The 15,243-nt window shown below is 51.2% G+C and overlaps 1 protein-coding gene across 2 annotated transcripts in view; it reads left to right on the top strand.

The window, feature by feature from the left end:
* The window catches only part of NUB1 (negative regulator of ubiquitin like proteins 1), a 36,585-nt gene extending 24,046 nt beyond the window's left edge, over positions 1-12,539 (top strand). For both annotated transcript variants that reach the window (XM_032244975.1, XM_032244976.1), the window contains exons 9-15: positions 882-1,068; positions 1,789-1,896; positions 2,664-2,816; positions 8,273-8,419; positions 10,023-10,118; positions 10,784-10,961; positions 11,200-12,539. In XM_032244975.1, the coding sequence (XP_032100866.1) occupies positions 882-1,068; positions 1,789-1,896; positions 2,664-2,816; positions 8,273-8,419; positions 10,023-10,118; positions 10,784-10,961; positions 11,200-11,378 (1,048 nt within the window). In that variant the 3' untranslated portion in view covers positions 11,379-12,539. The remainder of the gene's footprint in view (positions 1-881; positions 1,069-1,788; positions 1,897-2,663; positions 2,817-8,272; positions 8,420-10,022; positions 10,119-10,783; positions 10,962-11,199) is intronic.
* The last annotated feature ends 2,704 nt before the right edge of the window (positions 12,540-15,243 follow it).

Genomic DNA, 15,243 nt, shown 5'->3' with positions numbered 1-15,243 from the left:
ATGTATAATATGTGGTTCCAAATGTTCTTATTGAAGACTTGAGACCTAGATTGGCATTAGGAATTTTTAATATAATGGTAACTTAAAATCCGTCATCTTGAAGGCTGTTTGTCAGCACCCCTCCTGGGCCATACTGACGTCCCTCGCTGTCTTTCTTCCCTTCTCTGTGCCTGGGTTCAGCCTGCTGCCACAGCTGCAGAGTCGTGTGTTGCCCACACGAAGGCCCTCAGCAGTCAGCCGGGCGGTTAGAGCCTGGTGCTTTCTGGATTGATTTTCCTCCCAGCTTGAATGTGGTTGAGCCCGACTGCCTTGCCAGAGCCTTCATCAGTTGAGGCATCCATAGTAGTGATTTTCTTTGGTGTGTCTTTAAAGAAGTGGTGTTCAGCCTGGCTATCCATTAGAATCACCTGGGGAGACTCTGGAACTATAACACCCAGGCCCAACCCCAGAGATTTCTGTTCTATTTGATCTGGGTGAGATCAATGATTCTTAAAAAAAGAAAAAGGAAGTTGCTCTTGTCCAGGTGATGCTGATTTGCAGTCAGGGTTGAAGTCACTGCTTTAAAGCATGGTCTTCCCCGTGTTTGCTGAGGGCTCTTGAAACAGTGGCCCTGGGTTCTGCTTCCTAGCAAGGTGCTGCATGTATGTCCTGGGGCAAGTGGTGGTAAGCTTTTATTCCTAAGCCCTGACTTCTGATTTCCCTTCTTTTCCTCCATTAGCAGGATGAGATTATAAACAGAGCTTCCTTCCTAAATATTAGGCTCTCTCTTTCAGAGCAGTCAGCCTTTGAATATACACCAAGAACTGGGAAAGAATTCCAGTAATTCAGCAAAGGGTTTCAGATGCTGCTTGGCAGTGATGTCATTCCCCTTCTGTTTCCAGTGAGTGTTGCCGAGAGCTGCTGGACACGGTGGATAACTACGCCGTGCTGCAGCTGGACATAGTGTGGTGTTACTTCCGCCTGGAACAACTGGAATGCCTTGATGATGCAGAAAAAAAATTAAACTTGGCCCAGAAATGCTTTAAAAATTGTTATGGAGAAAATCATCAGAGACTGGTCCACATAAAAGTATGTTTCTGGAATTCATTTTTGTCTTGTTGAGTCCATTTCTAGCATTTGTATTTATTCCTGTCAAAGTAGTTGAATTACTGCCAGAAGGTGATTTGATTTTGATAGTGGTATGCAGTGTACTCTTTTTAAGCTATATGTTTATAAAGTGTTCAGTGTTTCACAGATCTGGCTGTCTCTTTAGTGTGTGAGCGTTTAGCCCAGAGGAACACGGTTTGCTAGTTATAGAAACCCCACCATGATCACCCTGACCAGGAGAGAGCTGCTGACTTCTTTATGTTGGTAGAGTCTAATTTGCAAGATGTCAGTGCAGAAAATAGACGTTTCAGCAGTAACAGTTTGCGTGAATCAGTCACAGCTCAAGAGCTGTGGCTCAAGTAAGGATTTTTCTGATTCCTACAAGTCATCGAAGTCCTGCTTATGCTCTCTTATACCTGGTTTGGATTTTGACATACTTCTCTGCTGACCTGAAGGCCTCTGTGCTGGACGTCTGGAGGCTGGTGCTCTGGCACCGTCTCTCCTGTCTGGTACAAGGAATGTCATCCTACCACAGGGGGCAGGGAAGAGGGGGCTTCACTTTTGCCATCAGTCATAGCGAAGTTATGCACATTTTAATACTACATTTTGCCCCTCTAGAGACAAAGGGAATTACAGATATGAGTATTATACGGCTATATAGAAATAAGGCAATTTTATCCTTTTTTTCTCCAATAATTTTAGGGAAATTGTGGGAAAGAGAAGGTACTGTTTTTAAGACTCTACTTACTTCAAGGTATCCGAAACTATCACAGTGGAAATGACGTAGAGGCTCGGGAGTGTCTTCACAAGGTAGGAAAAGTGCAGTTGTAACCATTTTCACCTGCTTTTAAAAAACATTCCCGGAAGTTAAGGATTTTAACCTGTAGTTTGTGGCTTGTGAGAAACATGCTGCACTTTCTCCACGCACAGGAGAGAGATGTCGGACCAGAAACATATTTGTATTTGTTAGAGTACAGGCCAGGTGCTGTAATAAGGAGACTTCAAAAAGACAGTGACTTTGATTGGATAGACGTTTATGGCTCGCTCATCTCAAAGTCTAGAGGTGAGCCAGGCTACAGCAGTGAGCAGCCCGCCAGCCTCAGTGTGGCGTCCCAGGTTGCTCCTGTCAGTGCCTCTTCCAGCCAGCAGAGGGGGCAAGAAAGAGTGCAGAGCAGTCCCCTCAAGAGCTGACCCAGCACTGCAGCCAGTGCTGTGGCTGCATGCCATTGACCTAGACTTAACCACCTGGCCACACCCTGCTGCACGGGAGGGGGAGAAATGCCATGTGCACAGCTCAAGTTCAGGGGTGTTTGTTGCAAAAACAAAATGGATACCAGTCGCTTCCGCAACACCCAGCCTCTTTTCTCCTGTTGTGTTGTGGCTGAATTATGTGAGCAGACAGTGCTGGTCTGTTTCCATTCGTACCTGTTAATAGGTCAAGCTTAGAGATTTTATCCAAAATCCGATGCCCTTCAATTCACACTGGGTACAATTTAATTTCTTCTAGGCTTTTGCTTTGTATTAAGCTTTAAGTATTGCTATGGTTACATGATTCTTACATTTCTCCCTGTCTCTAGGCACAGCAGCTCTTTAAAGAGCTATATATTGATCCATCAAAAGTTGATAATTTGTTGCAGTTGGGATTTACTGCCCAGGAAGCCCGGCTTGGCCTGAGGGCGTGTGATGGGAACGTGGATCATGCGGCCACTCATATTACCAACCGCAGAGAGGTACCAACTTTCACAGTGCCCAGCACTCTTGAGTACGAAAGAGCAAAAAAAGATAATCCCACAGGAGGTGTTAATCACAAGGAACTCTTTATTACTCCAGATTGGAAAGGAAGGAGAGAAAGTCGTCTTTTTTTTTTTTTGAGACAGAGCCTCACTTTGTCACCCAGGCTGAAGTGCAATGTTGTGGTCTTGGCTCACTGCAACCTCCCCCCCGCCGGGTTCAAGAAGTTCTTGTGTCTCGGCCTCCCCAGTAGCTGGGACTACAGGTGCGCGCCACCACACGCGGACAATTTTTGTATTTTTAGTAGAGTTGGGATTTCACCATGTTGGCCAGGCTGGTCTCAAACTCCTGACCTCAAGTGATGCGCCCACCTCAGCTTCCCAAAGTGCTGGGATTCCAGGCGTGAGCCCCGCGCCCGGCCAAAACGTGCCTTTTTTTAATTGGATCATTTTTCACGTGCTGCAGTCTCCTTAGTTTTGTTTCCTGCCGTGGTGGCAGGTTATGCAGACAGTCTCCTCTCTCTCTTTCTTTAACATCATAGTGTATTTCTGGAAGTCATTTTAAAAACAGAAAATTGTTTTTTCATGGGGTTATTATTATTAAAGTTGGGGATTGCATCATTGCCTAGAAACATGAGTCAAACTGTAGAAACAAGTTGTATTATATTATGAAAGCACAGGTTAAAAAACTATAATCATTTGAAACAATTAAGTACATTAAAGAAAACCTTAGAATTTTGGAGTTGGAAGGATCCTTATTTTATCCAATATGTTAGTTCTGCAGTAAAAGAACTGAGGTTCGGAGCGTGGTAACGGTGGAATATTAGCAGGAGAAACATTTTTCTTCTCGCCAAAACAAGTTGGTATCAGATTATCTCACAGGTCCTTTTTGTCCACAACTCCAGCCAAAGAAGTCTCTAGAATGTTCACATGTATGTTATCTCTTGTTCCTCTTTTGCTAAACACTAGGATAATCCTGAAGGCAAAAGCAGCCTCAGGGTATTTGGAGGAGAGCAGGGAAGCCCCATGGTGGTCTGCCTGCCTGATGGCGGAGAGGGAGTGGATTCATGGGTTGATTCCATGGTGACCAGCCACAGGGCTGCGGGAGCCTCTCCTGTTCCAACACCAGCTATGGCCGTTACCTTCCTCTCTCATCTAGTCCCACTATGCTCCATTGGGTCTTGCTGTACAAGTCAATGAGTAGGTAAAGGCAGAGACTTTGAAAAGCTGAATTCTTTTTTTTTTTCTTTTAAGACAGGAGTCTCACTCTGTCACCCAGGCTGGAGTGCAGTGGCGTGATCACTGCAACCTCTGCCTCCAGGTTCAAGAGATTCTCCTGCCTCAGTCTCCTAAGTAGCTGGGATTACAGGTGCACACCACCACACCCAATTACTTTTTGTATTTTTAGTAGAGATGGGGTTCACCATGTTGGCCAGGCTGGCCTTGAACTCCTGACCTCAAGTGAGCCGCCCGCCTTGGCCTCCCAAAGTGCTGGGATTACAGGCGTGGGCCACTGCACCTGGCTGAAGAGTTGAGTTCTGTGTGTTTGAGTTTTACACGTTCTAATTCAGTACTAACAGAAAAACAAACATTGCTGATACTGATTGTTACTTTACTGTTACTCCACTACCAGTAAGATTTATTAGCATCTGGAAAGCCAGTGTTTTAGAATGAGGTCATTTGGACAACAGTTCTCATCGTTGTATGAGACTGTAGTTCATAAACATCGTCACACTCATGTCATTCACTTCTGCCTGTGACCACCCAAGAGGCCACAAGGACAGATACTCCTCGTCTCATAAATCAGAAGAGCTGTAGTGCAGAGGCAGCCTTTTAAAGGATGGTGGAGTCATATCACGTGTACATTTCTGAAGTTAAAAGCCCTTGGGGAAAATGCAGATTTAAAAAACTACGGTGTGTATAGTGCAGTTGATCCTGCTCCCTCTTCCACCCAATGGCTGTTGTTAGGATGCTTTTGGCTGAAAGCAGCAACAACAAAACCCAGTTCAAAGTGGACTAAACATCAAAAAAAGGGATGTGGTGGGATTTATTGGCCTGTTTACTTGTAAAAAGTCCAGAAGTAGGATAGGTCTCAGGGTTAGTTGATTTATTCAGTGGCTTACTGAGGTCACTGAGGACCTGAGGTCTGCTGTCTACCCCCATCCCCTACCCCGTGTCATCAGTGTCATCCAGTCACACCAAGGAGCATAATCTCTGTCCCAGAATCCTCAGTGAAAATCCTGAGCTGCTTGTGATTGGGCAGTCTTGACCCAGTCACTGAGCTGGAGGAATGCCAAGACTGATTGGCTCAGGCCTGTGGCAAGAGATAGAGGGTTGCTGCCTTAGCCCATTCAGGGGCCACCTGGGGAGTCGGAGCAGCCTCCCACACCTCAGGGAGGGGTAGAGTGGGTGCTGGGAAGACAGAAACCATGTCCCACAGAAAATGAGCTCCTAGCGGAGCTTTAGATGAGCGAGAAAAATCTGCTGCCCTCTGAGTTCCAGGGTTCTAGGTTTGAGCATCTCAGCTGAGTGGAAAACCTTTTTTTTTTTTTTTTTGAGATGGAGTCACACTTTATCGCCCGCCCAGGCTGGAGTACAGTGGTACGATCTTGGCTCACTGCAACCTCCACCTCCTGGGTTCAAGCAATTCTCTTGCCTCAGTCTCCTGAGTAGCTGGAATTATAGGCTTGTGCCATCACACCCAGCTAATTTTTGTATTTTTAGTAGAGATGTGGTTTCACCATGTTGGTCAGGCTGGTCTCGAGCTCCCTACCTCATGATCTGCCCACCTCGGCCTCCCAAAGTGCTGGGATTACAGGTATGAGCCACTGCGCCTGGCAGCAATTCTTTTGTTTGTTTGAGACAGCGTCTTGCTCTGTTGTCCAGGCTGGGGTGTGGTGGCAGGATGATGGCTCCCTGCAGCCCTGGTCTATCTCCTGGGCTCCAGTGAGCCTCCTGCCATTCCTGGCTATTTTTTTCTTTTAAATTTTTTGTAGAAAAGGGGTCTCACCATGTCGCCCAGGGCGGTCTCAAACTCCTGGGCTCACGCAATCCTCCCACCTTGGCCTTCCAAAGTGCTGGGATTACAGGTGTGCGGCACTGCGCCCAGTCTTTAATACGTGATTCTTAGAAGTTTATATTCTTTGTACAACATGGCCTTGTGTACAAAACAGTTTCTCATCTGGGAAAAGCAGCAGGCTGTAGACACGGAGACTGCAGATTGTGCTTCAGTATGACCAGGCCATGAGGCCGCCTTCCTAAGATGTGGGCCCAGCTTGTCTCAACCATACAGCGCCTCTCTCTTGAGATCTGACTCTACGCTAGCCACTGCAGTGCGGCACTCACTGTCACTGATTTGATCTTCGTTATCTTTCTAACTCATCCTGGTATAAAGAGAAGTATTAGAAAATACTTTAATTTTCTCACCTGTGTCTACATGGCTAAAAGGAAACAAAGACATTTGTGATGACAGGAAGTGTTCTTCGAAGGTCCCAGTTGATGTGAGGTCTGTGTCAGGTCATGCCCAGGTCTGCTGGCTGGCAGCGTCCTTCGCTGGCTGGAATGTTAGGTGTGCTGCTTAGCCTTTTGAAATACAAATGGAAGAAACTGTATTGAAAGCAGAGGATGGGACCAGTAAAGGCATTTTACGTGGAGTGTATGTGTGAATAAAAGTGGAAATGGGGCCGGGCGCGGTGGCTCACGCCTATAATCCCAGCACTTTGGGAGGCCGAGGCGGGTGGATCACGAGGTCAAGAGATCAAGACCATCCTGGTCAACAAGGTGAAACCCCATCTCTACTAAAAATACAAAACATTAGCTGGGCATGGTGGCATGCGCCTGTAGTCCCAGCTACTCGGGAGGCTGAGGCAGGAGAATTGCTTGAACCCAGGAGGCCGAGGTTGCGGTGAGCCGAGATCACACCATTGCACTCCAGCCTCGGTAACAAAAGCAAAACTCCCTCTCAAAAAAAAAAAAAAAAAAAAAAAGTGGAAATGGGAGTGGTATGAAAGACCTGCTGGCGTGCATGGTTGGCAGTGTGGCAGGATAAGGTCAGTTTGGAAACATTGTTGGGGCCAGGCATGGGGGCCCTCCGTAGCAGCATAAGGAACTGTTGCCCGAGTGTGGGGTGTGATAGGAGCAGCCGCAGGCTCTTAGGTAGGTGGCTGGAATGACGGAGCCCACTGTGCTGTGCAGCGGGGCTGGAGCTGGGGGAGACTGGCCCCTAAGAGGTCAGGAACTTAACGGGAGCATGAGACAGGCCTGGTGCAGTTGAAGGGGAAGCAAAGGGAGCTGGCGCTGGGGGCACTCCAGGGGCACACTGGGAGGGTCTCCCCTGATAAAGACAGGGCAGGAGTCTCCAGATGTCTTCAGCCCTGGAGATGTTCCCAGCAGCCACTCTGTTGTGCCTGCTCCTACTGTGGGCCCTGCGAAGTCTGTTTCCATGATGATGCGTCTGTTTTCCTAAGAAATGAGGCCCCTTTCTTGCTGTGGGGAAAATGCAGGCAGGTGTCTGTTGCTTGGGCTGGGCAGGAGGCAGGGGCAGGTCTCCGGAAGGAGAGGAGTCTGTTTCCTCCCCCATGCTCACTGCTGCTGATGAGGGGCTGGTCCCGGGAGAATGTGGCAGTCACTTAACTTTGGTGAAAGCTTTCTGTCTCCTTCTTGGCAAAATAATGAGGTTGGATTAAATTCTAGGTTTTCAAACTTGCTTTGTGGTTGTTGTTTTTAAGCAGCAAAATCCCATTTTAAAATGACATTTTTATGGGCATACTAGCTTACAAAACCAACTGGGAGCTCTCCTGATAGGCCCTGGGTGGGAGAGGTGAAGACACTAGAACCCTCTGCAGCCACAGCAGGCACCTCTGAGAAACAGGCTTGAGAACCAAGAGGTCGGACGACCTTTATCCCTTGAGCATTCTGTGGGTTCTGAACGGACAGTCCCCAGAAGACCCTGGAGTCCTTGCTCCCCAGACTGTGGTGGGTGGGTCATCAGCTTTGGCATGGCCCAGGAGTCGCCTACGCCCACAGATTCCACATCACATTTTAACTTGAGTCCCTGGGCAATTCATCAAAGGCTGGAAGGCCGTCCCACCGCGTGCAGGGAGCTCTTCTGCCCGGCTCCTAGAAGAGAATCCATGCACCTCTCGCCTGCAACCTCTGCGGTGGACCTGCGACCTCTGCACTGGGTTGGGCCCATCCTGATGCTGGATAGTGGGTGGTGGGGTTGGTGACGAGCATGTCACTTCCACTGCCTGCCCTCAGAAGCAGCACCCACCACCACTCTGCCTTTGTGGCGCCTCTGCTGTTTGGCTGGAGAGGTAGAGATAGGTCCCCTGTGCTTTGCTTCGGTTTTGTGGCTTTGCCTGGGAACCCCAAGAATCCTGCAGAGCACAGACTGGGAGGCTGTCTGTGAAATCTCAGTCCCTAACTTGGGTTGGGACTTTGCTGTTTTCCTGAAGGAACTGGCCCAAATAAGGAAGGAGGAGAAAGAGAAGAAAAGACGCCACCTGGAGAACATCAGGTCTCTGAAAGGGATGGGCTACTCCACACACGTGGCCCAGCAAGCGCTGCACGCGGCCAGCGGGAACCTGGACGAGGCCCTGAAGGTTAGTGGCTCCCTCAGGGCCTCTGGCCTTGTCCCTGAGCACTGGGTCCTGCCCAGAGCTCCTTCCATGGCTCTCCACCATCCTCCCAGGCTCATGGAGCCCACTCCCATGGGCGACCCCATCATCTGGATTTGAAGGGGCAGCTTTCTCCGGGGCTCCAGCCCAGAGGCCGTGTGAGGCCCCCTGAGGCCCCATGTTCAGTGCCTGGCAGAGGCCTGGCTCAGGAACCTGGTACCTGTCCACACCAGCAGAGTCCATAGGCCGGGATGGGACTTTGTGTAGGGTTTCCATGTGCAGCAGAAAGAGTTTAATGTACACAGGCAGAGTTTCCACAGCAGAAAGAGAAGGGTAATTTAACTGTAGTGTAATTGTTTGGCATTAAAATTTTAAATGTAAGTATCTAGTTTTATTTACTTAGTCCATACTTCATGTTGACAAAGGGGGAGCTTTTCAGAGACACCCTCAGGAGTGACAGCAGGTGGGGGTCCAGACAGCAGTGACTTTCCCTGGGCCAGTTCCCTCCCCGTGTTGGAGAAGCATATCGAATCCTCAGTGGGCCGGGTGCTGTGCTGCGTGTCAGCAGCTTGGCAAGGAACCACCCTCTGCCCTCAACCCCGCAGGAGCACACGCGGTGGGGGGTCCTGAGGGGTGCACGGGAGGCAGGGGGCTGGCCGTATGGAGGCAGCAGTCTAGGCAGATGCTGGGGCAGCATGGCGAGCCGGGGGGGCGGGCAGCAGGAGCTAGGGGTGGGGCTGAGGGGGCAGAGATGGAGTTGGAGGGGTGGGGGTACAGCAGGTGTCAAGACTTGTTTGCCCTGCTAAGGCAGGGCCGTGGGTGCAGCCAGCACAGGGAGTCCGCCCTGCCTTTTCCTCACCTCTGCCCTGCTCCCCAGAAGGCTCCACAAGTCAGTACTTTTGTTACTATGTATATGTATTTTTAACATATTCAATTTTAAAATTTTATTTGAATATCTAGTTTGATTTTTTTGTGTTAGAGAAATATTAAAGAGGCGGGAAATTCTGAATATCTGAAGGGACTGATGGGTCTCAAAATAGATTTTAATTATACGAGTGGCACGTAAATACTTTCAGTCAACACAGAAATATTGAGTGTTGGAAAGGAAGGTCTCCACAAGTGTGTTTAAGTATTGTGTGATGAAGAAATCAAGGGTCAAAGTAACCCTCCTACCTGCCTGACATTTTCTCTAGAGGGCATGACACTTTCAGAGATCAGGCAGCCCTGAGCTTCGTAAGAGACCTTTCTGTCTGTAGCTCTTCCTGGCCTTGTAGCCCTGACAAAACATGTTTTCTTGCATGCTTCTCCTACCTGCCCTCCATCCTTCCTGCTCTATCAGGAGAAGGATCCTTCCCCTGGCTAGTCTTGCTCCTCCTTCAAACCCCAGTTCTGTCATGGTCTCTGGCTGGAAGCCTTCAGTAAACACCAGCCTGGGTGGGAGCCCCTTTCTCGCCTCATAGGCGCCCATCCCTGCATCCTGAGTAGCGGAGGATGGCTGGGTCCGCCTAGCACATGGCAGGGTATGGTGCCTGTCTGAGTGTGTGATGGGTTCTTAGTGATGGGTAAAGCCTGTTCCTGTGTGTTTTAGATTCTGCTCAGCAATCCTCTGATGTGGTGGTTAAATGATTCCAATCCTGAAACCAACAACCATCAAGAAAGTCCTTCCCAGGAAAACATTGACCAAGTGAGTGACACGCCTGTGTGCCCTCGGCTCGGACAGCCTCTGGTGGGGTTGCTTGGGGTCACCCAGGTGAGTCAGGCAGCAGGACCAGGGAAGTCCATGCTAAAACTTGGCTCCCAGGCTCCAGGTGTGACCTGCCCACCTCAGGCCACCCACGTCGCAACAGAGGGCAGGGGCGAGCAGGAAAACTGGGGGCGTCAGGAGGCTCCCTTCAGGTTTGCCTCCCTCTTCTATGCACCACGGTTTACGTCAGCCCATTTCCCTGCCTGTGACCTAAAAGGATGTCGCTGTGTCCTGTGAAACCCATCCGGCTTTGTGTCCTAAGCAATGGCTGTTTGCCCCCCACACACACACGTGAGTGTGCCTGTGTGCCATGGCCGCTGACCTCGCAGTGTGTGTGGTGAGGCTGGCGCGGCCCCTCGCTTCAGCCGAGGTCATCACCGGTCCTGAGATGGCTGCTCACTGACGCACCCGACTCAAGTCTTCCAAGTCCCCCTCCAGGTTGCTCCATGCTCACATTGGCCCAGAAGCGTGACTTGTGCAGAAAGGGCCATGCTGTGCACACCGGGAGCTCTTCAACACGAGAGCCGGCTGTCCGCCCGTTGTGGGTGACAGGGGTGGCAGAGGTGAGCCAGGCCCAGTGCCGTGACCCCTGCGCTCTCCCCTAGCTGGTGTACATGGGTTTTGACACACTTGTGGCCGAAGCTGCGCTCAGAGTGTTCAGAGGCAATGTCCAGCTGGCTGCCCAGACCCTTGCTCACAACGGAGGAAGCCTGCCTGCCGAGCTGCCGCTGTCGCCGGAAGGCTCCTTGTCCTCGCCAACCACGTCTCCTTCAGACTCCGCAGGTAGGTGTGAGTCTCTGAGGGCCGTGTTAAGAGCAAAGTGTCTTCAGAAGCCAACAGATGGGGCCCGTGCCCTAGGCCTCAGCGGACGTGGAGACTGAGAGGGGCGTCCTGTGATGTCGCCGGGCCGGCCTCCTGGAGAGTGTGGCCCGCAGGAGGCACAGTCAGGTTGACTGTGGTCATGCGTGTGCCCAGGACAATCCCCACATAACTCACTCACTCCTGCGGTGTTTGATTGTAGGAACCTCCAGTGCCTCGACAGACGAAGACATGGAGACGGAGGCCGTCAATGAGATTCTGGAAGACATTCCAGAGCATGAGGAGGACTACCTGGACTCAACTCTGGAAGACGAAGAGATTACTATCGCAGAGTACCTATCCTATGTAGAAAATATAAAGTCAGCAACAAAGGAAAACTAAATATTGAACAGGAATAAGTACTAAGTTTCTGCTTATAAATGTTATCATTACGAAAAGGCGAATGCAGGTCTTTCTGTTCTTACTTTTTGTCTGAATTGCAAGTCCTCTTTGGTGTAGGAGGGGCGGGCAGGGGACACGGCCAGCAGGGGTCCCAGGGCCTTCATGCGTGGTCTCGGGGAAGAAGCTTCCTCTGGCCCGGTGCAGGCCACCCTCTCTGCCCCCAGGGTCGGCATCCCTAACCCTCCCCAGCCTGACGTTTCACCCTGAAGCAGGAAGGAGACTGGCTGCTGCAGAACCCGTCCTGGGAAGGGCGCCTGGACCGCTTCCTCTCCCGCTCCGGCTCCATCTGCCCGGCTTGCCTGCCTCCTGCACCTGATGCCCATGGCTTTCCTGCTTCCCCCGCTGCCATCTCTGCCAGGGTGCCCCATGGGTTCTTGTGTCCCCTCCCTGCCCCTCAACATATCCTTTAAGTCTTCCTTCCAAGTGCTGTGGGGTGTAATGCTGAGGCTCAGGCCTCGGGGGCCATAGCAGGTCGCAGCAGATGCCTTCAGCCTGGGACGTCAGTGTTTTCTGCTCTTAGCTCGGTAAAATATGCCCCCAAAATTCAGGGTTGAGTGTCAGACTTGATATATATTCAACATTCCTCATTACAAAAATCTTTTATTGAACGGGAAAGGTGTTAATGCTAACCAAAGCAACTTATTTTTAATATTTTTAGACTCTATGCTGTCATACTGAACTCACTGCTAGCTAAGAGACCTATCAGAGATTTAGATATATTTTCTCCAGGTTTTCTGTGGGGTTTTGGGTTCTAACTGTGTGACAGAAGGCTCTTTCTAAAAGCATGTGGTTCGCTGTGTGTCGGCTCCAGCAGGAAGTGTCCTCACTGCACCTCGCGCTGCTGTGATGTGCATTCAGTGGGGGTTCCTTCCAGCGCCAGGACCGCAGCAGCAGCAGCCAGGTGCATCCGGACCTTTCCCTTCCAGAAGGCGCTAGAAGCTCCTCTGATGAAGGCAGGATGGGTCATGTGGGGCCGGCAGAAATGCTTCCACTTTTTCATATAGCATGGGTGCTCCAGTTCGGACTGATGGGAATCTTCTTGTGATTCTTTTTAAATGGATGATACTGATGGAAATAAAAGGTGGAAAATATATTCCAAAATTGTCAGCCTAACTCTGCAGTAAGTTACTCAGCCTCCCCAGCTGTAGGTGTGGAAAGTCTCTGTGTGGCTAGCGCTTCGTTTCGATTGCAAGATGTTTGTTTCCAGAGGTTTTGTGAGGCGATGGAAGGATGACCTGAGAAGCAGCAAGACATCTGCTGTGAACAATGCCGCATGCAAAGCTGGGTGGTGGGGGGGACCCTGGGCCCGGGACTGAAATGCACCTGTCAGGGTTTACTTCGAAGTGCCCAGTGAGCTGAAGTGACGTGGAGTCTCAGCCTCATTCGAGACAATGTCACACTTGGATTTGGGCCTGATTAGAAGCTTTTGACTAACAAGTCGCTGTCCTGAGCTTGGTTTGGGCGTGGCTTCTAGTTTCCCCGCTGTCTTCAGCCATCATAGAGGCAGGGCCACATCAGCAGGCGCCGACGCTATTCCGCTATTCCGTGTCGTGTGGAGAGAGAGCTGCACAGGAAGCTGGCTGTGGGGGGCAGTTCTGGGCATGCGCTGTGTCCAGGACGGGCTGCCCTCCAGGGACGGAGACTCGGGCTGAGGCTGCTCCACCTACGACTGACCCTGTGAAACTGGACAGGTGGTGGTGGAGGGGGCAGGAGGGTGCTGAGGCTGGAGAGGGAGAGGCTGTTACAGAGGTGGGGCCCTGGGAGGGTTCTCCTTAGAGAATCAGAGGAAAAAGAACATTCCAGATGTGGGACAAATTAGTATTTGGGGCAGGACAGTATGTGGGGAGAGAAAATTGGGGGTGGATGGCATGATTGCTGATGCTGTCACAGCAAGGAGGGAGGCTGGGTGCCATGAGAGGAGTGGGAGCGGGCATGGGTGCGTGGCAGGCAGGTGAGGGCAGCCCACACCTGCGTGATGGTGTGCACAACTCATCAGGTGTTCTTGATGCTGGTCCTGCCCTACCCCGTCCCTGTGTTTCTGCCCATCTGTCCTAAGGGTAGCTCCTGTGCTTCCTCCCTTAGCCAACTCAATTGATGATCAAAAGCAGACACCTGGTTTCTTCCTTCACAGCAAATCGACAGTGGTATGGCTGGAAGGGGACCAGGCCTTGGTTCAGGGGATCCGAGTCTCTCACTCAACATGTCTCTCGGGCTCTCAGAAACCAGAGAGAGAATGGTCATCTGGCCATCTTTATGTTCTCAACATCTAGCAAAGCTCTCTGTGTGGTGGAAGTAGAAATTACCCCAATGCATGATGCTATCAACATGCAAAGTGAGTGCAGCGCCCGTGTTTTGGGTCTGCAGCCCACTGGGTTTCTCTGGATGACTTGATGCCTGCTCCATTCTCTGCTGTGGTTAGATAAGGTGGGGACCAGAGCTGACGTGTCAGCAAGGGCTGCTCAGGCCGGAGCACAGCATCACCAAGCAGCAGTGTCTTTGGCAGCCAGGAGTCAGTGTTAGCATCTGCGCAGGCCCAGGGCTGGCTGGCAGCACTCAAGGTGGTTCTCTGCCTGTGCCTCCAGAACCTCCCTTCAGCACGAGGGAAAGCTCCTCTCTGGGAGGAACGCCCCTTGCTGCAGCCACAGGCCCCAATGGCTCCCCCACTCAGCAAGACCTGGCCACCCCCCAGATCTGTGTGTGCCTAAGTCTCACCCAGAGAACAGTGTGTGGTGCCATTTCTGCAGGTCCTCCTGCACCGGTCTGCTTGCCTCCCAACCAACCCATTTTCCCCGGGTGGAGACCGGGGGTGCTTTGGTTCCTAGGTTTTGGAGATTTGGCCTAGAGGAGTCACAATGCCTGCGTCCTTCCTACTGCCCACAGTGCAATTCCTGCCTGTTCATCTGGCCCGAGGATGGACCTGCCCATCAGGCCTGACAGGTGAGCCCTGGTGGCCAGGCCCTGGCTGATGAAGCCTCTTCTGCATTAAGACTATGAAGTGGCTTTCGGCTCTCAGCTTGGAGGAGGCCAAGGTGCAACTTTCTTCGGTCGTCCTGAATCCGGGTTCATCTGATAACAGCCGCCTCCACCATGCCGCCGAAGTTCGACCCCAACGAGATCAAAGTCAGTGCGTGCTCCAGTGTAGCCAGGGCTGCGGGATGGAGCATCCCTTGGCCCTGCCACGCACGGAATCTTTCTCATATGGGGCTCTAAAGCCACTGCCTCCTAGAGGCCTTCCCCGTGCTGTGCCGTCCAGGCCAAGCCTCAGCCTTTCTGAGCCTTAGCTTCTCCACGTGTAAGTGGGAAGGGAGGACCGGACCACCTGTGGCGTCTTGGGAACCCGCATGCCTCAGGTATACCTGAGGTGCACAAAGGGTGAAGTTGGTGCCACTTCTGTGCTGGCCCCCAAGATCGGCCCCCTGGGTCTGTCTCCAAAAAAGGTTGGTGATGACGTTGCCAAGGCAACCGGTGACTGGAAGGGCCTGAGGATCACAGTGAAACTGACCATTCAGAACAGACAGGCCCAGATTGAGGTGGTGCCTTCTGCCTCTGCCCTGATCATCAAAGCCCTTAAGGAACCACCAAGAGACAGAAAGAAACAGAGACTGTCAACATTGCTCGACAGATGCGGCACCGATCTTTAGCCAGAGAACTCTTTGGAACCATTAAAGAGATCCTGGGGACTGCCCAGTCTGTGGGCTGTAATGCTGACGGCTGCACCCTCATGACATCATAGATGACATCAACAGTGGTGCTGTGGAATGCCCAGCTAGTTAAGAAGCACAAAGGAAAATATTTCAATAAAGGT

Source organism: Sapajus apella, unplaced genomic scaffold, assembly GCF_009761245.1.
Source record: "Sapajus apella isolate SASKATOON/1434 unplaced genomic scaffold, GSC_monkey_1.0 scaffold56, whole genome shotgun sequence".
Taxonomy (NCBI): Eukaryota; Metazoa; Chordata; class Mammalia; order Primates; family Cebidae; genus Sapajus; species Sapajus apella.
This window is presented reverse-complemented; position numbering and strand designations above follow the sequence as displayed.